Here is a 27,348-nt window from a genome sequence, read left to right on the forward strand (position 1 = left end):
CTAACACTGGCATCTGCACATCATAGTATTGGATTGACTTGATTGAGGGGATTCAGGGTTATTTGTGTGTTTGTTAGTTGCTGCATCATGCACTAGACAAGACTAGTGCCTCCTTATTGCAGTTATTGAACCATTTCATTTACATCTGCCCAGCAGCAAAGCAATATGCCAAAATGCTCAGATATTGCAATATATGACAGCAACACTAGAGTATCTCCAGGTTACATGCTCTACTTATCTATGCTGCACAGTGTGGATCAAAAGTTAAAACTCACAAAATTGGTTTACTTTCAGTGAAAAACATCGACAGATACAAGCTCCTAAGCTGCCAAGCTGGAGTAAATTCATGTTGATCCAGTTCCTACTGACTACCAGCTGTCACGTCAATCCATATTAATTCTGTACAACGTATGTCTTAAAACATTGCATGCATTCAAGGATTAATGTGGAAGCAAAATCAGAACATTAAGACATTTGTACCTCTACGAACAACATATACTTCAGGTGAATGCAAATTTGGAGCATTTTATGACTATTTTATTCATGATGTTTTGGGCAGGTATTGGTCTCTGTGTGACCTGGAAAGCATCAGGTGGTGTGTTCCTATTTACTTCATGGTGACACCCTCCTGTGCCCAGATGGTAGAGCATCTGTCTTTTTTGATGGTTTTGCAAATTGTAAGGGGAAAAACAAAATTACAAAAACATAGTCAGTGACAAAGTGAGGTGTGCGGAATTAACTTCAAACGTAAAACAGGTCTAGAGCATGTGGTACAACAATATTCGGTTTAATCCGTGTCAAGACAATTCCTGAAAATCAGTGACATGAGGTTATAACCATGACTCACCTGAGAGGACTCACAACATTACAGAAATTAAATAAACATTTGCCATTAAGAGGCAAATACTTCAGTGATTGTCTCAAAGCTAACACGTGACCAGTCTTCAGTTAACAGCTTTTAAATCTTCAGCCTGATGCGAGATTTTTGAAGACAAGATTAGAATCGCTGGAAAAGCTCAGCTAAACTAGCAGCACCCGCGGAGAGAAATCAGGGCTAACGTTTCTGGTTGACCTGAGCTTTCCCAGCAGTTTCTATTTTTGTCTCTCATTTGCGGCATCCACAGTTCTTTCAGTTTTTAGCTAGAATTTCTGAAAGTCTGTTGACACAAGTTGGAGGACTGCCATCGAACATATTTCACCCTCGGTGCTCTTCGGTTATTTGATCATTCATCACAATAATCTTGCTACGTAATATTACTGACTGCTGTGACACCTGACCTGCTTTTACCTAGCCCACTGCATCCTCTTGGCAGCAGACCCCTCCTGTCCGGCCCAATCTCTCCACCCACCCTGACCTTTCATAAACATGGCATCATTTGCCCGGACACCTGGCATCCTGCACCCCACTTGGTACCTTACCAACTTAGTACCCTATACCTTGGCCTGCTGGAACCTTACCTACCTAGCACCATCCTTTCCTGGCATTTTGCCTATCACCACCACGCCCCCAGCCTATGTAGTACCTTACCCTCCCAGCACCCCAATCTGACACTTAGCATTTCCTGAAGAAGGGCTTATGCCCGAAACGTCGATTCTCCTGTTCCCTGGATGCTGCCTGACCTGCTGCGCTTTTCCAGCAACACATTTTCAGCTCTGATCTCCAGCATCTGCAGACCTCACTTTCTCCTCCACTTAGCTTCTACACTTTGTCAAAGTGTCTGTCTGTGAATGTGGATCTTTACGTTGCAGAATACAGCAGTTGACTGCTGTAGAAGGGGGCTATGGTTTTCCTTCCCTTCCACAGTCCTGCGGTATGAGAGATCTGGGGGACTGGAAGGACGTCTCTGTATTTCTGAGGGATCAGAATCTGGGTAGAAACACAGGGTGGGCAGAGCAGCAACCTGAATGAGATTGCTATTTCTCAGGAAGCCCCCACCACCCCACAACCTGAACACTGCTGCTGAGTTTGGAAGGTGAAAGGGTCAAGTCCGAATGTCAAGGCTGCAAGCCTTCAGCAATGTGGCACAATGCCTCAGTGAGTAGCTCTGCTGCCTCTCAGGGACCTGGGTTCGATTCCACCCTCGGGCGACTGTCTGTGTGGAGTTTGCATGTTCTCCCCATATCTGTGGGTGCTCCGGTTTCCTCCCACTGTCCAAAGATGAGCAGGTTAGGTGGAAAGGTCATGTTAAATTGCCTGTAGTGTTCAGGGATGTGAAGGCTAGGTGGGTTAGCCATGGTAAAAACCTCCTGCAGAGTCACAGAGATTGGGTGGGAAGATCTTTGCTGAGTTGGTGCAGACTTGATGGGCTGAATGGCTCCTTTCTGCATTGTAGGAATTCTATACATTGCATTCCCACTGTTTGGAAGAAGGGAAACAGCAAGGAGGAGTGACACAGAGATAGAGTGAAACATTACAAGGCAAAAGAAGCATGGATACCTTTTCAGAATAACTTCACTATTTTCTATGTTGTGGAACAACAAAGGGGAGATGCAACTGTGTATTTCCTTGCTGTCTGTCTGTATAACGTGTTTGTTTAGTTTTTGCTGCTCATTAAGCAAGTTCAAGAAGAAAAATTGGCAGGGCCTCAAGCATAATTCAAAATACAGGACAGCAATAACATTTGACTGTCAATAAGATATACACCTCCTTAACTTTAAACCATTAGTACTTAACATACTGATTTCCTGTTGCTTTTAATGGTAGTCTCCCAACTGGATATTTAGTGAGTGAAAACCACATTTACTGAGCATTGTTTTTTTTTGTTAAATTAACTTAATTTGTAGCATAATAATTCAATGAGGAAAAGGCTCATTACATTGCTAAAAAAAGTGTTACTTCCACATTTTTTGTATAGATTATGCAGCAGCTTCCAACAATGATGACATTTTAAAAACACTTAATTGGCCATGAACAAGTTTGGAATTAGCTTGGTGCCATATAAAGATAAATGTTCCTTTTGGCTTAACACTGTGAAAGTTGACGTTACTTTCAGACTTCATCAACTTGGATAATCCCAAACTTTATGTGACTGATGATGGGTACATGGTGACCCTGCTCCAACTTCAGCTGGAGCTGAAAAGACTGTCTGAGGAATCAAACAAACAGCAGCTTGTAACCATTATCGCTGCCCCATTGTGTCACTGAACTCCTGGGTGACACTGAAATCTGACCCCAGCATTAGCTCTGTGTATGGCCAGCCTAGTCAGCTCTCAGTTAAACAGGAGGGAATTTCTCGGAAATCATTTGCTCAGAAGAAAACACTAAAAGGTTTGGTTGAGAGAAAAACCAAAGACAACACAAAAACCTTTACATTCCCCCCTCAGTCAGTTAGCTGTTGCGGGCCTGAATGCACTGCCTGAAAAAGGTAGAGGTAGCAGATTCCATTCCCACCTTCGAAAGGGAACTGGATATAAATTGGATAAAGGAGGGGGAGGATGGCTGGCCCACTCAGCTCTACCAAAGAGCTAGCACAGGCACAGAGGGCCAAATGGCCTCCAGCCTGGATCGCTCTTTGATTCTATGAAACTTCTGTCACATACTTCCACTACGGACTAAGTGAACAAATACCGCACGATGAATCTTATCATTTGGTTTTTTGAGTTCAGGAATTTGTGCATCACTTAATCTGGTTTGTCATTGTAGCCTTTGTGGGGAGTGGAGAAAGTGAGGTCTGCAGATGCTGGAGATCAAAGTTGAAACTTTATTGCTGGAACAGCACAGCAGGTCAGGCAGCATCCAGGGAACAGGAGATTCGACGTTTCGGGAAGAAGGGCCTGTGCCCGAAACGTCGAATCTCCTGTTCCCTGGATGCTGCCTGACCTGCTGTGCTGTTCCAGCAATAAAGTTTGTGGGGAGTGGGTCTTTCACTACTTACACTAAGGAAAACATCATGCTAAACACAGCTTTCTCTTCAGCTCCTCTTCCAGCCTTAATCACGTTTATCTTACTCTCAACTCTCTCTCTCAATTCTATAGCTGTCAGATGAGCCCCATCATGATATTATCATCAATGTAATACTCACATCCCATTACAGTGCACTGGCCAATTCACCGTATCTATATTTCCTCCAATTTCTGATTTGCTTTTCCAGGAATTACAGCTGTGCCTTTTCACAGGTGTAAGGTGTCGACACAGAATACGGGAAAGAAATAAAGTGCTTGATGGCGTGGTGTAAAGATAACAATCTCTCCCTCAGTGTCAGCAAAACAAAAGAGTTGCTCATTGACCTCAGGAAACAAGGTGGAGGGCTGCCCCCCCCCCCCCCCCGCCCGCCGTCTACACCAATGGCGCTGAAGTGGAGATGGTTGAGAGCATCTCGGAGTGACAATCACCAATAATCCGTCCTGGTCCACCCCTGCTGATACTATAGTCAAGAAAGCACAGCAACGCCTCTACTTCCTCAGGAGGCTAAGGAAATTCAGCATGTCTGTAAAGACTCTATAGAAGCACCATAAAGAGCATTTTATCTGGATGTATCATGGCTTGGTAAGGCAACTGCTCTGCTCAGGACTGTAAGAAACCATAGAGTGTTGTGAACACAGTCCAGAACATCACACAAGCCAAGCTTCCATCCATTGACTCCATCCACACTTGTAGTTGCCTCAGGAAGGCAGCCAACATCATTAAAGACCCCAATTAGAATCACTTCTAATCTCTACAGTCGGGCAGACGATATAAAACCTTTAATTCACATAACAACAGATTCAAGAACAGCTTCTTCCCGCTGTTATTAGACTTCTGAATGGACCGCTCACATTTTAAATTTAATATCGATTTCGCTCTTTGTGCATCGTCCCTGCAGCCATAAAACTGTATTCCTTCCTCTGTTCGATTACCCTAATGCACTTTGTATGGTATGGTCTTCTGGTACTCATGAAAAACAAAACTTTTCACTGTACCTAGGTACATGTAACAATACTAAATCCAATCAAATCAAATCAAATAAGGCACAGGAGCATAAGGAAGCCATTCGGTCCACTGAGACTGCTCTGCCATTCAGCCAGATCATCATAGTCCTCAATTCCACTTCCCTGTCTTTTACCCACAACCTTTGATAGGCCTTACTGATTAAAAATCTACCTCAGCCTTGGATACATTTAATGACTGGCTGTTTGAGTTACAGGGAGAGGCTGATTAGGATGGGTCTTTTTCCCCTGAAGCTTCAGAGGCTGAGGGGTGACCTTATAGAGGTTTATAAGGTCATGAGGGGCATGGACAGGGTGAATAGACAAGGTCTTTTTCCATGGATAGGGGAGTCCAAAACTAGAGGGCGTAGGTTTAAGATGAGAGGTGAAGGATCTAAAAAGGACCTGAGGGATAACATTTTCACGCAGAGAGTGCTGTGAATATTGAATGAGCTGCCAGGGGAAGTGGTGGAGGCTGGTACAATTACAACATTTAAAAGGCATCTGGCTGGGTATATGAAAAGGAATGGTTTAGAGGGATATAGGCCAAGTGCTGGCAAATGGGACTAGGTCAGATTGGGATGTCTGATTTCTGCTGACGAGTTGGACTGAAGGGTCCATTTCTGTGCTGTATAAGTCTATGACCCAGTCTCTACTGTGGAATGTCTTCCTGATCTTTGTCCTAACTTAGTCACCCCTTACTCTGAGATGATGCCCTCTGGTTCTAGACTCTCTGACAAGTGGAAACAACCTCTTTGTAATGATTCTGACCAGCCCCCTAATAAGGTCATGTTTCAATATAGTCTGCTCTCATTCTTCTAAGCCCCAATGATTACTGGCCCAACAACTCAACCTCCCCTCATAAGACACACTCTCCATACCCAATACATTCTTTGGACTGCCTCCCAATGGTAGCATACCTTTCCTTAGATAAAAGACCTAAAACTGTTCATATTATTCCAGCTGTGGTTTGATCCATGCCCTCGGATAGTTTTAGCAAGACTTCCCCCATTTTTCTAATCCATTCCCTTCAAAATAAAGGACAACATTCCATTTGCCTTCTCTATGACCAACTGAACTTGATGCTAGTTTTTTTTTGTTAGTTATACACCAGGAACCCAGTCCCTCCGAGCTGCAGCCTTCTGCAGCCTTTCTGTATTGAAATACCATTCAGTTCTTGGTATTTTTCCTGCCAAAGTGCATAACCTTACATTTTCTTAGATTTTCTGCCATGTTTTTGCCCGCTCGCTGACCTGTTTATGTCCCTCCGCAGATTGCATGTCCTTCTGACCATTCACCTTCCCACCTATTTTTATGTTATCCGCAAGCCTGGCTGCAGTACATTTACCTTCCTCATCCAAGTCATTCATATATTTCGCAAATAATTGTGGCCCCAACACGGATCCCAGTGGCACCTTTACTAGTTCCAGGTTGCCATCCAGAAAATACCCATGTTATCCCAACTCTCTGTTTTCTACTAGTTATCCAATCCTCTATCCGTACTCATGTACTACTTCCAACACCAGAGGCGCTTATCTTAGTAAGTCACCTCATGTGCTGTACCTTATCAAATACCTTTTGGAAATGCAAATGTCTTCCACTGCTTCCCCTCAAGCTATCCTGCTTATTAACTCCTCAAAGAATTTTAATAAGTTTGCTTGGCTTGATTTCTGGTTCATGACTCTGCTTGATTAATTTCTATATTTCTAAATGCTTTGTTGTTACATGATTTACAATAGACTCAAACACTTCCCAATGACAGATGTTAAGTTGGCTGGCCTACAGTTCCCTGTTTTGTATTTGTCTCCTTTGCTTTTGGAGCAAGGGCCTTGCATTGGCAGTTTTCCAATCCTCTGGGACTTCTCCAGAATCTAACATTTTTACAAGATTATTACCAGTACCTCTGGCATGAGTAGTTTCTTCCTGTAATATCTTGGAGTGCAACCCATCAGGCCTAGAGGATTTACTGGCCTTTAGCCATATTAGTTTCTTTTGTACATTTTCTCCTGCAATAGTTATTGAATTTACTCCTTGCCATCTTTGCCTCTTAATTATTTTACAGGTTTGGAATGCTATTTGTGGCAGCTACCACAAGACTGACCCGAAGTATTTAATTGAGTTATCTCCTGGTTCCCCATCTTACTTCTCCAGCCTCACTCTCCAAGAGGCCTTTGTTCACTTTGGCTCTCTTCATTGTTATATATTTAAAAAAGCTCTTACTGTCTGATTTTAAATTCCTTGCTCGTTTGCTCTCATATTTTATCTTCTTCCTCTTTATTAGCTTTGGTTACTTGGTTATCATCTTTTGTTAAAATGTTTCCAATCCTGTGGCTTACCACTAATATTTGCCACATTGTACACTTTTCTTTAACCATGGTCAGCTCTTTCTAGAAACCTCCTTCTTTACTGGGATGAAGCTTTGCTATGAGCCATGAACTATTTTCTTAAATGTCTGCTATTGTTCCTCAACTTTGTTTTCTACTAAACCCCTTTCCCAGTCCTCTCCAGCTAACTCTGCCCTCATAAGATGATAAGGCCTTAAGACAAAATACCAGAAGTAGGCCATTCAGCCCATCGAGCCTGCTCCGCCATTCAATGAGATCATGGTTGATCAGGTAATCCTCAACTCCACTTTCTTGCCTTTTCCCCATAATCCTGGAGTCTCTTACTGATTAAAAATCTGTCTATCATAATACATAATATACATAATGGAGCCAACCAATCCACAACACTCGAAGAGAAGATGATCCCCCTTATCTCGGTCTTAATGTGCATCCCTACGCACCATACACCCTCTTAAACAGAGGGAAATGTGGCAGTTAATCTGTGCACAGTAAGGTCCCTAAAACAGCAGTAAGATCATCTTTTAGTGACACTGATTGAGGGGTCAATCTTGGCCAAGACATCAGAAGAGCTCTTTCACTCTGCTTCTACTTGAAGGCAGCACTTCAGTTTAATATCTCATCCGAATGACATTGCCTCTGACGGTGCAAATACTCCATTAGTACTGCACCGAGAGATATTTCAGTTTAGACTGTGTGCTCAAATCCTGGAGTGGAACTTGGACCCATAAGCTTCTACCTAATGGCACTTGTTTATTTGACAAACCATTCTGATAACAAGCCTCCATATAGCAATGTTACACCATATAGTATTCAGTGAATGAACATGACTGATCTTTTTATCTATCAAACTATATGTGCAGCAAAAACGCGACCTTCAAAGACTAATTGGCTAACTCTCTTTCTTTGATGAAGAAAACACATTAATAATTTGAGCTCCTTAACACATGAGAATGCATGCTTTGGTTTTAGAATAAACACTGCTACTAGTAATTACTTAGTTTGGATAAACCAAAGTATTTAATTTCTGCCCAGGCATTGCAAATAAAGGATTTCTTACTGGACAGGGTAATTACTCTGAGATTGCAGAAAAGCTTTTAGTAAACCATCAATCGTGGGAATTGAAAGGTGAGCAGATGGCACTGTTCTGTTGAACAATGTAGGTGAGACAGTGAAAACAGTGCTGTTAGTTAAAAGTGAACAGGAGAGCCTACAACAGCTTTTCAAGCTACCCATCCAAAGCAGAGAATTTGGGGCGGCATGGTGGCTCAGTGGTTAGCACTGCTGCCTCACAATGCCAGGGACCCGGGTTCGATTCTGGCCTCAGGTGATTGTGTGTGTGGGGTTTGCACATTCTCCCCATGTCTGTGTGATGTGGGTGGCACAGTGGTTAGCACTGCTGCCTCACAGCGCCAGAGGCCCGGGTTCAATTCTCGCCTCAGGCGACTGACTGTGTGGAGTTTGCACATTCTCCCTGTGCCTGTGTGGGTTTCCTCCGGGTGCTCCGGTTTCCTCCCACAGTCCAAAAATGTGCAGGTCAGGTGAATTGACCATGCTAAATTGCCCATAGTGTTAGGGGCAGGGATGAATGTAGGGGAATGGGTCTGGGTGGGTTGCGCTTTGGCGGGTCGGTGTTGGGCCAAAGGGCCTGTTTCCACACTGTAAGTAATTGAAAAGAATCCAGAAACAACATAGGCCATTGTGATGATCACATGTTGCCAAATAATATTGTACACAATTGCTTTTTAACTCATGCATAGTTATAAAAATAGCATCAGCACATCATTGAGGGTCTTCTGGTACAGTGGCAGTGTCCGTACCTCTGGGCCAGAAGGTCTGGATTCAAATGACCCTCCTGCTCCAGAGCATTGTCACAACAAGTTGATCTAGACTATCTATAGTGGTTTCATCATTGTCTCTGAATCCATCATTTCTTCCCAAGGTCAATCAGTATTTTGCATTTGGTAGCAATGCGCTGCTTAAACTCAGAATTAAATTACGTTTTGTTCACATCAATATCCACAATCAGTAATTGATCTTTTACCTTCGATAATTCCCCACTTGGTTTTCCTTCCCAAAATCTTCTTCCCATTCACTTGATGTTCCTGGTCAGTGCCAACGACTGCAAAGGGAATTTTTTCCTGCAGGAGGAAACACAGAAGACCAAATATGACATTTTTATTAAAGAAAAAAGAACATACAGTTACAGAACACCTTTTACAATTCAAAACATTGCAAAATGTTTTACAGTCAATGAAATGTAATCACTTTAGTAATGCAGGAAAATATAGCAGTCAGCTTACGCATTGCAAGGTCTCACAAGATCAATGTGATAAGGACGTGATAATTTGCTTTCATGGTGTAGGTTGAGGGATAATTATTGGTCAGAACACCAGAAATATCATCCTTCCTCTTTCTCGGAAGACTGCCACTGAATCTTTTGCACACTCCTCTGGGCAGGCAGAGTTCTGGGTTTAACATCTCCTCCAAAAACTAGCACTGTGACAGAGCAGCACTTCCTCAACACTGCACTGGAGGGAGGTCTGTGTGTGATCAAATTCCTGGGGTGATACTTTATATCCATAACCTTCTTCTAGAAGTCACAAGTCACATGACACCAGATTATAGTCCAACAGGTTTATTTGAAATCACAAGCTTTTGGAGCGCTGCTCCTTCATCACCTGACGAAGGAACAGTGCTCTGAAAGCTTTTGATTTCAAATAAATCTATTGGACTATAATCTGGTGTCACGTGACTTCTGACTTTGTCCACCCCAGTGCAACACTGGCACCTCCACATTAACTTCTTACTCAAAGCCCATGGGTGCCACCTGCTAAGCCACGCTTGAAGTTCGGACAGTAAATAAGCCTTTGAACCGCCCAAGCTTTCAATGTCTCTCAAGTGAAGACAACTTCTCTTCCTTGCAGCTATTTAATTCTATGCCTTCGGGTCACTCCTGGCTCAGCAAAAGACAGTGCCGTCAAACACAGAGACTGGGCATTGATTATAATAAACACAAAGAGAGAATTGATCCAACCCCATTTGCAACATTAATAATGAACTCAAAAAAAAACTTGTGAATGATCTTCTCACTTCTGATTTAACTAAAAGCGTGACAATATCCCAAACTAAATCATCTGTACATCTACCTTTGAGTACACAAGTCTGTAAGGAACCACAAAGTCACATATTTCTGACAGAGTAAATTGAATGGCTCTGCACAGTGAGATATATCGATGAGGTACAAGCCTGGCCATTGTTATTTCTCTGTCATGTTGCTCTACGATCTCCTTTTGCCATTGGTCAAATGAACTGAAGAAACTTAAAAGCACCTGCTATGGGTGTATCAGATGAAATGACCATTCGACCTGTCCAATCTATGTTGCCTCTTTGCATAAACAATCCAAATATTGCTCCTACATCTTCCCCGACATTAAATCTTCACCCAAATTCTCCGTTAAAAGCAGAAACGTCTCCATCTCAGACACGGCCCATCACAGAACATTTCCTTATCCTTAGGCATAATTAAAGTTGCTATCCTGGATCCGTTAAAGACATGACAGTCTTGTCGATGTAAATAAGAACAGACTATTTTATGGCAGAATGAAATAAAGAGTTGTTCTAACGCGCTCATCCTTGTCGCAAAGCTACTTGCATCATTTAGCCCAGCATTTGCTCAGATTTCTGTCCAACTGTTGGCATCTTGCAGCAACAAATAGTAACTTGAAAGGGTTCTCAAACACCGCCATCCTCATTTGATGTTGGTCGATGTCTGACAGCCTAGTGGTAGTTGCACCATGTATACATTTGATTTCCCCTATCACTGGAGACAACTTCAAAGGAGTTTCCGACAGTACCTGCACTTCGAAAATACTTAACTTTCTGTAAAGCACATTGTGAAGTACTAAGTGCCATTGAAAATGCTGGTAAATATTTGTCTCGTTATAATGCACACCGAGTGAACACTTGAGTCAACGCTGCAACTTCATTTGAAACTATGAGAAAGGCAAGAAACTCCCTGGAAGGTTAGCAGCAAAAAAACTGGGTCAGCCCAGAACTATACAGAGGAACCTCAGTTATCCGAACAACACAGATGGGGAGTATTTTGTTCAGATAATCAAATGTGCAGATAATGGAATGACGGATAACTCAGTTTAGCCAAGCATCAGGACCGGGCGATCTTGTTCGGATAATCCGAAATTCGGTTAATCAACGTTCGGATAACCAAGGTTCCGCTGTACACAGTGTTAGTTACTCTTCGGGTCAGAAATGTGAGTGTTACTCTCAAGATTCCAATCAGGACAGCTTTGGTTATATATCATGTCATGCAGTGTATGTCTTTGTTACTGTTTAATTCTCAACTTGTTGTTCATGTAAATCGATTCGGTCGTTTACAGCTATAGTCAGAGTCTGGCAAGATGGTTATTCAACCACTTGGCAAAGTAAAGGGGATCACATGCAACTCAGCAAGTCAGACTTGGTACCATGACGTATGTTTAATGCTCTGGGTTCACTCGATTTATCTAAAGGGGGAGTGGGCAGGAAGGTGTGGGATTGAGGAGTGGGAGGAAAGTCTGTCACCTTCCCAACTCTGACACTTAGTAGCAAGGAAGGTCAAAAATGGCCTCCACCATCAAACGCCCAGTTGAAGTCCGTGACTGACCGATTAAGGGTCATTTTCCATCACTGCAGTGTATGGCAACTACTACACAGCCTGTGGCTCCCAGTGGCACCGCCTAGCAGCAAGGGCGCAACAGAAATGTACTCGCACCCTCAGCAATGACAAACACACTACAGCCCTCCTCCCACGACAACTCTGCCTGCCTAACTAGCCCCTCCTCCCTCCCTGCTCGAACCAGCCCCTCCTCTCTCCCAGATCTAACCAGACCTCCCTCCCTCCCTGATCTAACCAGCCCCTCCTCGCTCCCTGATCTAACCAGGCTCTCCTCCCTCCCTGATCTAACCAGCTCCCCCGCCTCACTCCCTGAGTTAACCAGCCCCCCCCCTCGCTTCCTGGTCTAAACAGCCCCTCTTCGCTCTCTGGTCTGGTTGCAGTCCCAGTAGGGCCTGCTCCCAGTGGCAATGCTGGGTCTCAGAGGTCATCGGCCTTCTGAGTGGCCAGCGATGCTTGGAGGCAGAACCTCCCCCCTTAGTGAGACGGGAGCCCTGATGCCAGGCCGCTCGTTGCCAGGTGAATTAGGGCTGGGGCCAAAGACCCTTGACCCTGGCCTGCAGTTCGCCCCTGGTTAATGTGACACTTGCCCAGCCAATTCTTGTGGGAGCCCTATATCTGCTGGACAAAAGTGAAGAGGGAATCTACCCATGTGGTAACTTACTTAATCGGGGAATTGACTTCAAAGCACGGGTCTTCCTGACTGGCATGGGTTTCTGACACCTTTGGGTCTGCAGGGTTGCTATTAAAGTGTCTGCTGCTGACTGATGATGTGCTCTTGTTCTTGCAATTGATGGTTCTTGTGCTTTTCCATTAAGAAGAGTTGCATACACGACTCAAGTTAAACAAGTTGAAGCAGAAAGCACCTTACAGTGTGATGGGATTGATGCTCTGATATTAATATGCTATGCCTTGTCATAGTAATTTTTTTTTTAAGTCCTGCATTGACTCCCTGAGAATGATTCACAATCTCAGCTATGAAAGGCACCAAATCAGATTAATCATGGAAGGAGGACAAACCCCCCTAGGTGCCTTTACCTGATGGCAATATTTGATGAGGTGCAATCTGCAATGCTTGAAAAATCTTGTGTTGGTGCATATTTCCTCTCACAACTGTTCCCATTACAAATCCCAAGACATTTAATATGGCAAACCCCCTTTGCTTTCCTCTCATTCACGCTTTTGCCAGTGATAGTGGGAGGGTACAATTCATATTCTACCTACACGAGCGAGTACCTGTTAGGTTAACTCAACAGTAACGCCGTCAGGCACCATTTTTCTGAAGGCTGCACAATAAAACTTGCAGCTCATGTCCGTTTGTCTTGTGCAGTGTAGCCAACTCAAGCATGTTTGAAATAAATCGGTCATTTCCTCAGACAAGTTACTTTACTCACTGAACTAATAGTTTATGTGCTGGTTGATGATACTTTATGTTGGCACTGGTCCCTGCAATCTGAACAAAGTGCTGCAGAGATAATGTGTTTGGTTTTACTTCACCTGAACGAGCCTTTTGCAACACTGCAGAATTAAAAAGAGAAAATTCTCTGTGCAACAGGTTCTAAACTATTTCTTCATACAATATGGGCATCAGTAGCATGTATTGTTGTGGGGAAGGTGGCGGGGAGCTGGGGCCTTGGACTGCAGCAGTCCTGGGGGTTTGTGGGACGTGGATGATAGGTACGCTCACTATGCTGTTAGTCAAGGAACTCTAGAATTTTGACCCAGCAACAGCAGAGGAACGGCAATATATTTCCAATTCAGGATGGTGTGTGACTTGGAGGGGAACTTACAGGTGATGGTGTTTCCATCTGATGCCCTTGCCCCCTGGGTGGCAGAGGTTGGCATATGTTTGGTGGGTGCTGTCGGAGAAGCCGTGGTGAGTACTGAGCGATGATGCGTTACTGTAAATATGACCTTGTAGTTAAGCATAAACTCCAGGATAATTCTGAATTTGAAAAGAACTATTTGTTAGCAATTGAGGCTGGGTAAGTCTAACATTGAACTCGTTCAGTTTAGCGGTATGGTCAATAGTTTCTGGTGGGAAGCCTGTACTTGGGGATTTTGTACTGTTGTGAAATATAGTGGAGAGTTAGGGTTAGGGTTAGGTGTAGAGCTTCTGACTCAGAGAGAAAGTGACCACTAAGCCACTTACAGGGAACAGGGGAGCAACTGCAGAATCACAGCATGGCCTGACAGTGTTGGAATCAAATGAGATGGATAGAGATGGATTATTGTAGGGAAGGTACTAAGACGTAGTTGGTTTCATTATTTTTCTGCTGATTTTAGTATTAAGGAGAAAGTGGAGGAAAATGCTTTGAAGGAACTGGCAAACTAGCCAGTAACAAATCAAATCAAATGGAATGGAGTGTGATTTAAATTATTCTTTGGGATGTAATGAACTGAGATTCAATTATTCATTGGGATGTAATGAGCCGTGATTGAGCTAATGTGACAATGCTGCTCCTTTAACAAGGTTATTCTGTTATTGGTTTTATTTGAGAGGGATCATAAAAGCAGAGGTTCCGATGTGTCTGGAAATATCCAATTGAAAAGGCTTTTTTAAAAACACTTGTACAATGAAAGGGGAGTGGCCAGTTCTCAGGGTTTTCTCTGGTTTGGTTTTGTTTTAGCAAGCAGTCTGTTTGATGTTGCTAGTCAAGTTTTAGCTGGGGACCCAAAGAAATAGGTTTATGCTGATCCTCTCTCTCTCTCTCTGACATCTCTCCTGTAAGAACCTGTGTTTAATTGTACCTTTTTAATGAAGGGGTTGGTTATGGGGATGTTGCAGGTATTTGGAACAGCATCACTAAGTTGTGATAGGGTCAGCTGGGTTTTCAGATAAGTTATAGTTGTCCATACTCTGTTCTCTTTTGTTCCTGTGTAAATAAATTCTGTTTTATTTAAAACTGAGTGGTTTGACCAGCTGCATCACTCCTGGAATGTCCACTCTACACCTGCTTAGAATAATTAGAAACATTATGGTCTGGGCTACATTCTTTAAGTGTTTTGAGGGGGTCTGGCCTAGTTCATAACATATCAAACTGGGATCTAGTGAACTGTGATTCAATTACCAACTTGGATATAATGGACTGTGATTGAGTTATCCAGTAGAAGGTAATTGAGCTGTGATTCAGTTATTCACTGGGATGCAACGAATCAAGATTTAATTATCCAATCAAATGCAGCAAGCATGCATACTTACCCGCACCGTATCATTTAGTAATTTGTCCTCTGGATCTTCATCAAATTCTGTCTGTGGATAAACATTAATGGAATAGTTTCTCAGGTCTTGTCGAATCTGAAAATCAGTGAAGAAGACGGAGGTTAGAGGCTGCTGGTAGGAGAGGTGTTAATGTACTGAGCAAGTAAAGAGATTCATTAGCTGGTAGGTGCCAAATGTGAGTTCCTGCAATTGACACAATCAACTCCAGTTTCCATTGAATCCATCGTGATAAGAGTAGAAAGTTAGACGTAGAAAAGCCAGGGTGCAAGTAAGAGACAGGCATTTGAGCACTAATGCATGACCCGTATATCATTTTACGAAAGACAATAAGGATGTTAGCGATTTTTGAGAAGATTTGTAGCTCAGGTTGATGATAAGTATGTAAGTTAGCTCGCTGAGCTTGAAGGTTTGTTTTCAGATATTTTGTTACCATACTAGGTAACATCATCAGTGAGAGTCTCTGGTGAAGCACTGGTGGTATGTCCCGACTCTCTCTAGTATGCTGATGAAACATCTGAAAGCAAACCTTCAGTCACAGTGAGCTAACTTACCTACAATATAGATATGTAATTGGCAGATGGAATTCTAAGAAATTCTGCACTAACTTACAGCAGGGTATGGATGTAGGAAGTGAACTAAAACTGAAAATAACACAATGGTTTAAACTACTGCATACAGAACATGATGTGAGAAAACTTATACAATGGCTCACGTAAACACATCTTCCCCAAAGCATTGTCTCAATTCACACTGTCTCTGGAATGCAAACTTGGGCATGTGAATTAGTTGTCATTTCTTGTCCTTCCTAGATGGCCCTGGAGGTGATAGTGAGCTGTCCTCCTGAACCACTGCAGTCCAGTTCTGTTCAGGGGGGAATTCAAGGATTCCAAACCAGCAGCAGTGAAGGAACAGCAAGGTAGTTCTAAGTCAGGATGGTGTGTGACTTGAAGGGGAATTTTCCGGTGGGCGGGTTCCATTATGTCTGCTGTTCTTGTCCTTTGGTTGTGAGAGATTGTGGGTTTGGAAGATGCTGTCAAAGGAGCTTGGGTGAATTGCTGCAGCTCATGTTGTAAATAGTACACTAGTAGTGGAGACAGTGAATGTTGGAGGTGGTGGATAGGGTGCCAATCAAGTGGGTTGCCTTCTCTTGGATGGTGTTGAGCTTCTTGAGGGTTGTTGGAGCTGCACCCATCCAGGCAAGTGGGGAGTATGCCACCACACTCCTGACTTGTGCCTTGTAGATGGTGGACAGACTTCTGGGAAATCAGGAGGTGAGTTACTTGCTGCAGCATTCCTTGTCTCTCACATGCTCTTGTAGCCACTGTGTTTATGCGATACGTCCAGTTCCTTCCCACGTACCCTCTCCACCATCCTCCCTGACCTATCACTATCAGCCCTCCACCTGCATCTACCTATCACCTTCCCAGCTGCCTTCACTCCAGCCTCATCCCCATCCCCACCCTCCTATTTATCTCTCAGCCTCCTTCTCCACTCCCGCACATCCCTGATGAAGGGCTTATGCCCGAAACGTCGATTCTTCTGCTCCTTGGATGCTGTTTTTCCAGCGCCACATCTTTCGACTCTGATCTCCAGCATCTGCAGTCCGCACTTTCTCCCAGTTGAGTTTCTGGTCAATACTATGCCCCTTATAGGTTACCATGTAGATGCTGAGGTGGTTCTCTTTGGAGGAGAGGTGATTGAGGAGGGACCAACTATGATGTGCAAGACTTTGATCGCTAAGGTGGAAAAAAGCAAGCGGTTCCTATTGAAAGGTGGAATGAGATACCATGGAGTGGTAACTTGGAACTTAAGGGAGAGTTGAAGTGAAGGTGCTCAATGGTTTTAAAGGGAAATTGGAAAGGCACTTAAGGGATGTAAGACTGCAGACTGACAGGATCGAGGGGATAATGGGACTGAGTGGATCCTTCTACAGAGTCCTAATATGGACCTGTTGTGCTGAATGGCCACCTTTTGGAGTAGGTGGGGGCTAATATGGTAACAGAGGAAGTGGCTGTATTCTGAACACCAATCGGAATCCCCCCAAATGTGTTATGTCCCAGCCAGCTGAACTCCCTCACTTTCACTAGAAAATGGGATTAGTATAGTCCATAGAATCACAGAATCGTGACAGTGCAGAACGAGACAATTCAGCACCAAAGCTCCAAATAGCATCCTACCCAGATGCATCTCATCCCAGTAATCCTGCAAGGGGGTTCTCACCATGGCTAACCCACTTAACCTGCACATTCCCGGACATTACAGGGCACTTTTTTGTCACCACAGGCAATCGACCTAACCTGCACGTCTTTGGACTGTGGGAGGGAACCCATGCAGACACAAAGAGAATGTGCAAACTCCAAACACAGGCGCCTGCCACTGTGTAGCTCTATATTGACTGGCACAAACTTGATGGGCTGAAGGGCCTTTTTCTGTGCTATAGACTTCTATGACTATGACTCCTACTGACAGGCGTAGGCCCTCTGGGGCCTGTGACTGGAGGCTGCAGCCCTCTGCTCCTGTATATAACAAAGCCAGATGGCCAACATTCTCTTGTTTAATCACTGGCCTGTTTGGGCAGATGCTACCTCGGGGCCAGACTCCGGGTCAGTTCAAATTCTAGGTCTCGTTTCTGGCAGACAAGGTTGTTCCAGGTCCATGTCAGGGCCAGTGATGGCATCCTGAGATGTCAGGCACCTCTTCCTCCAATCCTACTTCTTCACAGCATGGTGCAATCCACTGCAATGGTGTCGGTGGCTACCAAAATCCAGAACCTCCAGCAAAAAGATACACAAAAGTCTAAGTGCCAGGAGGGAGCAACAGAAAGAACAGCAGACCAGTCCGCCTTTCTGAGAAGGATCTTCAGATTGCACCAACTGGCTGTTTCTAATAAAGAAAGAGTTCCAGTAAAATAACTAACCTCAGCAAAAGCAAAACAACATCCCTCCATTCTGGGCAGGATGAACGCGGGCCATATTTTAAATCAGCAGTGAAAATAAATCCTTTAAGAAGTTGTAGAAGAACACATTGTTAGAACTAGAGATCGCAAGCAGTAACCAATTCAGGATCCAGTTTTTTAATAACTGTTTTGAACAAAAGTAGTGAAATAAATGATGAACAAGAAAAAAAACAATCGATTTAAATATGGACAGAATTGAAAATGGAATGGACATTGTATATTAGCAGTGTAGAGGATATACATACCCTTTGTTTAAAGTCTCGTCTCTCATCTAAAGTGAGTGTATCAGCTTTAGCGATAACTGGGACTATATTGACTATTTTGTCTAGACGGTTCATGAACTCTATATCCAATGGACGTAACCTGAAAAAGATCAGAATGATTTGCAGTGCTAACAGTTGACAATAACAGATTTGTGCATTTTCATTTCACATTCCCAGTCACTCTCTCTCACATACACATCCTCCAGCTCTTCAATCCTGGTAACTTATACGTCATTCACAACTTGCATTTACTTAGTTGGTTTTATCATAGCAAAACATCCCAAGGCACTTCACAGGGATGACTGTCAAAGAAACGTTGCTTCCCAGCCAACATAGGGATATATTGGGACAGGTGAACAAACATTTAGTCTAAGAGTTGGATATTGTGGAGGAGGAAGAGGGAGAGTCAGAAACAGAAAAGTAGAAATGATCCCTTAAGCAAAGAGGTAGCACGCTCCGGTGTAACGAGATGAAACAGTGACAACAAATCAAGGAGCTGTCTTAACCTCATTTGATGAAGCTGCAAGGTTTAAAGTGGCAACTAAGATTAGTTCTGGCCCTGGTGCTGTATTCTCAGATTACTCAAACACCCTTCAGCATGAAGACAGCTGTAATCGGATGGACCCTTTGGCAGGTACATCTGCAATGTTATGGTCTGGGTATGTGGTGGCTCACACGAGTGGGAATATAGTCTTTTGCATTCATTCCACCTCTTAGGTGTGAACATTATAATTTCCAGATGTTCGATTCATTCAAAGATGCTCATTCTTTGGCTTGCCTCCATATAGCAAAATGAAAAGCCTATTATGGTCATAATTATTACTGAGCTCGCTGAGAGACGCATACATTCATTCGGTATCTGAACCTGACATACTTGGTTTTGTAGAAGGTGCCAAAAAAATTGAATTTTTTTTGCCAATTTGCCTTTCAAGTTATTCTTTATTCAATAATCCCTTTTATTAAATTTAACAAACTCCCAGTTAAAGGTTGTAGGAGAACAATCCATTAGAAAAAGCACGAGAATTGCTTGCATCAGATTGACAGCCTTTTCATCTCTAAGGTTTGTATAATGGCAGTTCCTCAATGCACCTTGTTGACAGACTGATCCTGAACAAGGATAAGGCTAAGTCAGCGATTAAATCACAACTAGGAGATGACTCTTTAACATGACGCAGGTCAGATTCCTATCATCCAAGCTTCAATGTTGAAGTTTATCAAGTCTATCATCTCAGCAATTGTGTAGCACAGGAAGAACATCCAGAGCAATGGTATGCACCAGGTGAGGGAGACTTCCCAGGGAGGGGCAACGCATTTCTTAGATAAAACATGTTGATGCAGCTGATTGTCACTAAGTCTGACTTTGACTGCCAAGCCCTCACTCAAGTTGTACTTTTGTGTTACCAACTCAGATTTCAAATGATGGAGAATAGGGTGCTGGAAAAGTACAGCAGGTCAGGCCTTTTCTGATGAAGGGCTTATGCCTGAAATATCGATTCTCCTGCTCCTCAGATGCTCCCTGACCTGCTGTACTTTTCCAGCACCGCACTCTTGACTCTGACCTCCAGCATTTGCAGCCCTCACTTTCTCCAGGTTTCACATGAAGTTTGGACGGACAAGTGTGGTGTTATGCACTTTGGTAGGAAGAACAGAGGTGTAGACTAATTTTTAAATGAGGAAAGGCTTCGGAAATCCAAAGCACAAAGGGACTTGGGAGGCCTGGTTCAGGATTCTGTTCGAGTTAACAAGCTGGTTCAGTTAGGAAAGCAAACACAATGCTAACATTCATTTCAAGATGGCTAGAATACAAGAGCGGAGATGTACTACTGTATAAGGCTCTGGTCAGACCGCATTTGAAATATTGAGTGTAGTTTTGGACCCCATATCTAAGGAAGTATGTGCCAGTACGGGAAAGAGTCCAGAAGGGGTTCACAAGATTGGGAATGAAGGGCTTATCATATGAGGGGCGGTTGATGACTCTGGGTCTACACTTAATGGAATTCAGAAGAATGAGGGGGAATCTGATTGACACTTACAGAATACTGAGAGGCTGAGATAGAGTGGACATGCAAAAGATGTTTCCACGAATAGGAGAGACTGGGACCCAAGGGCACAGCCTCAGAATGAAGGGACAAGCCTTTAGAACTGAGAGAGCAGGAATTTCTTCAGCCAGAGGGTGGGGAATCTGTGGAACCCATTGCCACAGAAGGCTGTAGAGGCCAAGTCATTGAGTGTATTTGAGACAGAGGTAGATAGGTTCTTCATTAGGAAGGGGATTAAGGGTTACATCTGGAGAAGGCAGGGCAATGGGGTTGAGAGACACATCAGCCATGATCGAACAGTAGAGCAGATGTGATAGGCCGAATGGCTTCCTATATCTTATGTTTTTATGGTCTTATAGAACAGACATAACCATACCGAATCAATGATACCAGCTGAGGGTGGAGAATGTTACCTTTCATTGTCCTTTCTGTCAAGTGTGTATCTTTCTGTCAAGTGTGTATCTGGAGTCAGCTATTACGAGGGGGCATAGCTTTAAATTAAGGGGTGGTAGGTATAGGACAGATGTTAGGGGTAGGTTCTTTACTCAGTGAGTTGAGAGTTCATGGAATGCCCTGCCAGTAGCAGTGGTGGACTCTCCCTCTTTATGGGCATTTAAGCAGGCATTGGATAGGCATATGGAGGATAGTGGGCTAGTGTAGGTTAGGTGGGCTTGGATCGGCGCAACATCGAGGGCCAAAGGGCCTGTACTGCGCTGTATTCTTCTATGTTCTATGTATGTTAATTACATTGAGAGACTGGAATGTGTGTGGGTTTATATTTAAAGTAATTAAACTAAGTTGAGTGGCGGTTTCTGAGACAATTACTTGATTCACATAGGTGTTATTTATCTTTCTGGATTGGGAGGATCCTTATTTTTCCTCCTTGTGCACTGGTATTAAATTGCGATGGAAAGGTGTCCCTCCCACCAGTATTGTAGCAACGTTCTACTGATAGTTACAAAGGCCAGAACGCAGAAACAGACCTTTCACCAGTCATGGCTTCCAACAGCCAATATGTGAACACTGATCGAATATAACAAACTATGATTGCAACTGGTTTATCATCTTGAGTCTTTTTGTTAAGAAAGAAAGGATTGAAAAAAGTGTGGGAAAATTCAAATCACCTGGTAACATGATGGGTCAAATGACCTTCTACTGTACTGGAAATATTTTATGTTTCTATGTTTAATATGAAGCCAACTTGCTGTACATTTTCTAAGCAAACAGCCTCTTTACATTGCTCTCTGTTCACATTTATAAGGAGCAGAAAAATCGACATTCCTGATGAAGGGCTTTTGCCTGAAACATTGATTTTCCTGCCCCTCGGATGCTGCCTGACCTGCTGTGCTTTTCCAGCACCACTTTAATCTTGACTCTAATCTCCAACATCTGCAGTACCCGCCTCCGCCTCACATGTATAAGGGCCTATTGGAATGGTGATCTGTTCCCATCTCTTTGTTGTAGCTTTGCAATATGAAAGCTACACGTTATATACCCAGTTATATTGTTGCAAATTCCATTCTACTTAAGTTTATTCCTGAACATTTTATCTTAATTGTTTAGTTTCAAAACGGATCTGTTACGCTGTTAGCCATGCTACAAATTCCGTTCACAGCTACTGGGTTGCCTCCAGGCCAGAGGAGAAATACTTTGAAGCCAATTGACAAGCGCAGGACATTTTATATTTAGAAAACGTATGATACAATAAGATAGCACGACCTGTGTCAGGTGCTGTCATAGAGTCATAGAGACGTACAGCATGGAAATAGACCCTTCAGTCCAACTCATCCATGCCAACCAGACATCCTAAGTTAATCTAGTCCCACTTGCCAGCATTTGGCCCATCTCCCTCTAAACCCTTCCTACTCATACACTCATCCAGATACCTTTTAAATGCTGTAATTGTACCAACCTCCACCACTTCCTCTGGCAGCTCATCCCATACATGCATCAAGGTCTGTGTGAAAAAAATCCCCCTTAGGTCGCTTTTAAATCTTTCCCCTCTCACCTTAAACATATGCTCTCCAATTTTGGGCTTCTCTACCTAGGGAAAAGACCATGGCTATTCACTCTATCCGTGCCCCTCATGATTTTATAAACTTCTGTAAGGTCACCCCTCAGCTTTCAACACTCCAAGGTAAGTAGCCCCAGCCTTTTCGGCCTCTACCTGTAGCTCAAACCCTCCACCCTTGGCAATATCCTTGTAAATCTTTCCTGAACTCTTTCCAGTTTCACAACACCTTTCCTACAGCATGCGTCATGAGATGGAAGCAGTTCCTTCAGTTGTGGCCATGTAGTTCAATGCACAGCTATATTCATCCATCAGATCCTGCAAAAGAAAAGGCCCCTCAAAACATTGTTTTCAATGTTTAGAAAATAACATTCATGGCTTTTATTCTTTTAAAAAATTTAGTCTAATTTCTCCTGCCAAAGTCAGTGACTCCTATCCATTTATAGAATCCCTACAGTGTGGAAACAGGCCATTTGGCCCAAGTCCACACCGACCCTCTGAAGAGTATCCCACCCTGACCCATCCCCCTATCCTATTACTCTACATTTCCCCTGACTAATATACCTAACCTACACATGCCTGAACACTACTGGGCAATTTAGCATGGCCAATTCACCTAACCTGTACATCTTTGGATTGTGGAGGGAAACCCACGCAGACATGGGGAAAATGTGCAAACTCCACACAGTCACCCGAGGCTAGAATCGACCCCAGGTCCCTGGAGCTGTGAGGCAGCAGTGCTAACTACTGAACCACCATGCCACCCATCAAGCCCGCATTAGGGTAGTACAGTGTTCGGGTTATAAAGGTATGTGCCCAAGAAAGGAGACTTCCTGGAGGCTGACCTTCACTCAGTGCCAACTGCCTCCCTCTTCCCAATTCAGGTGGGCATTGTGCCAGTGGGATCTATCCAAAGACTGGGTTGTAAAATCACCCGGGATTCAAATGACAATTTGAGGGGTGGGATAAAGGGGTCGGCGATTACATTTTCTGCAACATACCAGCTCCCAGCTGAAGGTCCAGTCCCCACTCCCCCCCAAACTATGTATAAATTATTAACTAGGAAGAGACAACACTGTAATCCCAATATTCTTCCCTTACTTGCAAAAATCAATGTGTTTTGAAAAGGAAAATATATCTTTTTATTAACACCTTCAATACACAAAGCAGCAGCAAGATTTTGGAAGTTTAAAGAGGATTACATATTCATGCAATCCTCCTGAAAGTCCATCGGTATGTCACATACAATATGCAATCGAGGAAAAATTACAAGTGGAGAGAATAGTAAGGACACTAGTACAAATTATATATTTGGTCATTTGTCTTGGCTCAGGAGAAAGCATGTATTTACAAACCCAACAAGGAAGGCATTTTCACTTTGCAAGTCTATATGGATTCACCAGCTATATGTCATGGTAAGTAATGGATAATCTTGAATGGATTGATTTTTACCATGTTATGAAGTTACTTGCTTGTATTCATATAATTGGAGTACTGGTGAATGCTGAAATACTGCATTCTCTATTTTTAAAAAAATGTATAGATGTTACTGTCCAGTTGGCTGTTGTCCCTGGTCATTGTTCACAGGTTGACTTGGTTCCTCCCTAATTCTTGGAGTAAAAGCTCTGTTATTTGAAGACAGTTCTGATCAGACGACACCCCTGATCGATACTTCTACTGCCCACCCAGGATGATTTGGAAGGGTGATGTATTGTAAAAGATAATTGTCTGAAAGGGTTATTTTTAAAGGCTGAATTAAGTTAGTTCCTCCCAATTGGAGCATGTCATAAGGAATTGGGAGGGGGCAAGTAGTGGATCTTGAATGAGACAAACATACCATCCAGGTCTCCTCATTGGTATGGCCGACATCGTTATGGAGACAATGTAATGTGTACTTGATTGTTATCATGCAATAAGCAATATCTTTAAACTCGCCTCAGTGAACTACCAGGTGGTTATCTCTAAAGCATGAGACAATGCAGACCCTCTCAATTCCAACCTAAAAGGATGATGTGCCAGCTGATCTACCTTATAATCACAGGAGTCTAGTTAGTGGGGACAAAGTGAGGCCAGGAGTGGTCAATTGAAGATTTAGTTTAGCAGCACCATTACAACAGCGACATTGCTAAACAATACGGAAATGAAGGGTTATTCAGACTGGTTTACAGTGAACCAGTTTCACCACATTCTCTTTGTTAAACATCAAACTTGGAGATATGAAGTCTAGACCTGAGTTTTGGGTCAAGCCTACTATGGAGTAGGTGTGAATTGCACAAATGATTTCTGTCATGGTAAATCCATTCAAGGGGAAGCACTGGATTAGAAACTTTCTGGAGAGCTGAGATACTTCTGAATCAATGCATGAGTCACAGAGGTCACCTGAACGCTGACAGCCATTCTGACAGCATTTCAGCATCCTTTTGGAAAGAAAGTTAGTTCTGGAAGATCCCAAAGTTTTGCTAAGTATTTTGCTAAATAATTTGCTGGAGGGCTTTCCCCCGCCTCCCCATCTCCTTAGCTTCTTTTTTTCTCACAGAGAATTGGACAGACCTGTCAAATTTTCCTTATAGACTGCTCCTACTTTATAGGAGAAAGTCAGGACTGCAGATGCTGGAGATCAGAGCTGAAAATGTGTTGCTGGAAAAGCGCAGGTCAGGCAGCATCCAAGGAGCAGGAGAATCGACGTTTCGGGCATGAGCCCTTCTTCAGGAAGAAGGGCTCATGCCTGAAACGTCGATTCTCCTGCTCCTTGGATGTTGCCTGACCTGCTGCGCTTTTCCAGCAACACATTTTCAGCTCCTACTTTATACCAAACCAGCCACAATTCTGTCGCAGTTTTCTATTGTTTCTCTAAAAGCTGTGAAATTTGTACATTTCCTGTAGGGTCTGACTGTTCACAAATTTACCACAACGTTGTGACAGCTTCGGCAGCGGAAAATAGATGTGAAAAGTCTATCACTGTGAAGGCTTTGGTCAGCTCTGAGCAGAACTTTTCGAGGAGAAAGTAAGGTCTGCAGATGCTGGAGATCAAAGTTGAAACTTTATTGCTGGAACAGCACAGCAGGTCAGGAATTCCTGAAGAAGGGCCTGTGCCCGAAACGTCGAATCTCCTGTTCCCTGGATGCTGCCTGACCTGCTGTGCTGTTCCAGCAATAAAGTTTCAACTCTGAGCAGAACTTTCACATGGAGTGATTGTTGCTGCATGGAAGTTTAGCAGAAACAGACCCAAACCTAGAGAAACAAAACCAGGAAGAGCTGGAGGAACTCAGCAGTTCTGGCAGCATCTGTGCAGCAAGAAAGCAGAGTTTACATTTCGGGTCCAATGACTCTTCTTTAGAAGTCTAGATCTGAAACAGTAACTGTGTTTTCTCTCCACAGTTGCTGCCTAGACCTGCTGAGTTTGACTAGCAATTTCAGTTTTCGTTTCAGATTTCTAGCATCCATAGATCTTGTTTTTTTTCCCCAATTCACTTATGCACTGTACTGAAGGCAATTAAAGATTGAAATGGGTACTGTTTAAAAGGTCATGAATTCATTAATTACAAACTGAAACACTTACCTGGGTACAGTGAGATACACAAGCCATGGATGTTGACTATAAAGCTGGCAATCAGGATTACAGTCAGGTAGTTGCTATCAGTCAGTACAGGGACAATTTTAACATGCAGATGTTATCAAGTCAGCTGCTGATTGAATGACTTTCCTCTTTTTAAATTAAGTTAGCTTTTTCACAGTCCTGAGACTATTCCATTATGTATAAACAAACCCTCCAGAAATCAAATTTAAATTTAACATTAACACAAATGATTGACAGTGACTAAAAAACACAAAAGCTGCATTTTGCTTCATTTTGAAGATTGTGTGGAGTGGGTGGCCTGAAAGGCTGCAAACAGGCATTCTTGGGTAACTGATTTGATGTTCAGTATTAAACAAGGCTGTGAAATAGCACTGACAAGTTTTAGCCTCTAGCCATTTTCACTGATAAGGCTTTAGGTTCAACAAGGTTCAATTCCTTTGAAATTGCCATCCTCAAAGTCACTGAAGCGCTCAAAGACTATTTGAGCTTCCATGTTAAAAGGGCACAAGATAAAGGCAGGCACAACCTTCAGAGGGTAACAAGTATCCTTTGCTCCTGATGTTAAGTCAGTGCTAAGATTATACAAGACAATAACAGCTTGTCAATTAGGATGTGGCAATTTTCATTAGATGTGATTCAATTATTTACCTTTCTGATATTACAATAAAATATACTTTCTTAATCCTCGACATTTCTTTCTGAGGGAGTAAACTGCAATATTTGTTTTTTTCAGGTGTGCTAGCTCTATGCTTACATAGCGGATGAGATTTTTGTGGTTGACGTTGTATATACAGACTTTCAAAAAGCATTTGATGAATTCTAACAGACTTGTTTGCCAATTTTAAGCTCATGGAATTAGCGGGTCAGTAGCTGTGTGGTGAAGGGACAGAAAGCAAAGATTAATGGTGATTGGTTGTTTTCGGGCTGGAGTACATATGCAATGCTGCCTTCCCCTCTCGTATTCTGACCACTGCTTTTGTTGATATATATGAGTGAGCTGGACTTGGGTGTACACAGCATAAATTCAGTTTGCAGATGGAGATCAGACACATGTCAGATGAAACTTAATGCACAGGAGTGAGAAGTGGCATATGCAAGAACATTGAATAGCAGTGATATAAACCAGACAGTACAATTTTAAAGACAGAGGTAGAGGAGTAAATAAACCCAGGGGTTAACTGACACCAGCCTTTGACCATGGCAGGACAAGTTAAGAAATTAGTTAAATAGGCAGGCTGGATTTTTTGGCATTAATCGTAAATGTATCGCGAACAAAGAGGTAGAGGAGTAAATAAACCCAGGGGTTAACTGACACCAGCTTTGACCATGGCAGGACAAGTTAAGAAATTAGTTAAATAGG

The 27,348-nt window shown here is 43.0% G+C and overlaps 1 protein-coding gene across 9 annotated transcripts in view; it reads right to left on the bottom strand.

Moving 5' to 3' along the window:
• Positions 1 to 27,348, bottom strand: part of LOC122560826 (neuronal-specific septin-3-like) — a 464,551-nt gene that overhangs the window by 14,458 nt on the left and 422,745 nt on the right. For all 9 annotated transcript variants that reach the window (XM_043711963.1, XM_043711962.1, XM_043711961.1 and 6 more), the window contains 3 exons: positions 18,344 to 18,461; positions 15,122 to 15,217; positions 9,292 to 9,388 (listed from right to left, as the gene is read on the bottom strand). In XM_043711963.1, the coding sequence (XP_043567898.1) occupies positions 9,292 to 9,388; positions 15,122 to 15,217; positions 18,344 to 18,461 (311 nt within the window). The remainder of the gene's footprint in view (positions 1 to 9,291; positions 9,389 to 15,121; positions 15,218 to 18,343; positions 18,462 to 27,348) is intronic.

This window comes from Chiloscyllium plagiosum, chromosome 21, assembly GCF_004010195.1.
Source record: "Chiloscyllium plagiosum isolate BGI_BamShark_2017 chromosome 21, ASM401019v2, whole genome shotgun sequence".
Classification (NCBI taxonomy): domain Eukaryota; kingdom Metazoa; phylum Chordata; class Chondrichthyes; order Orectolobiformes; family Hemiscylliidae; genus Chiloscyllium; species Chiloscyllium plagiosum.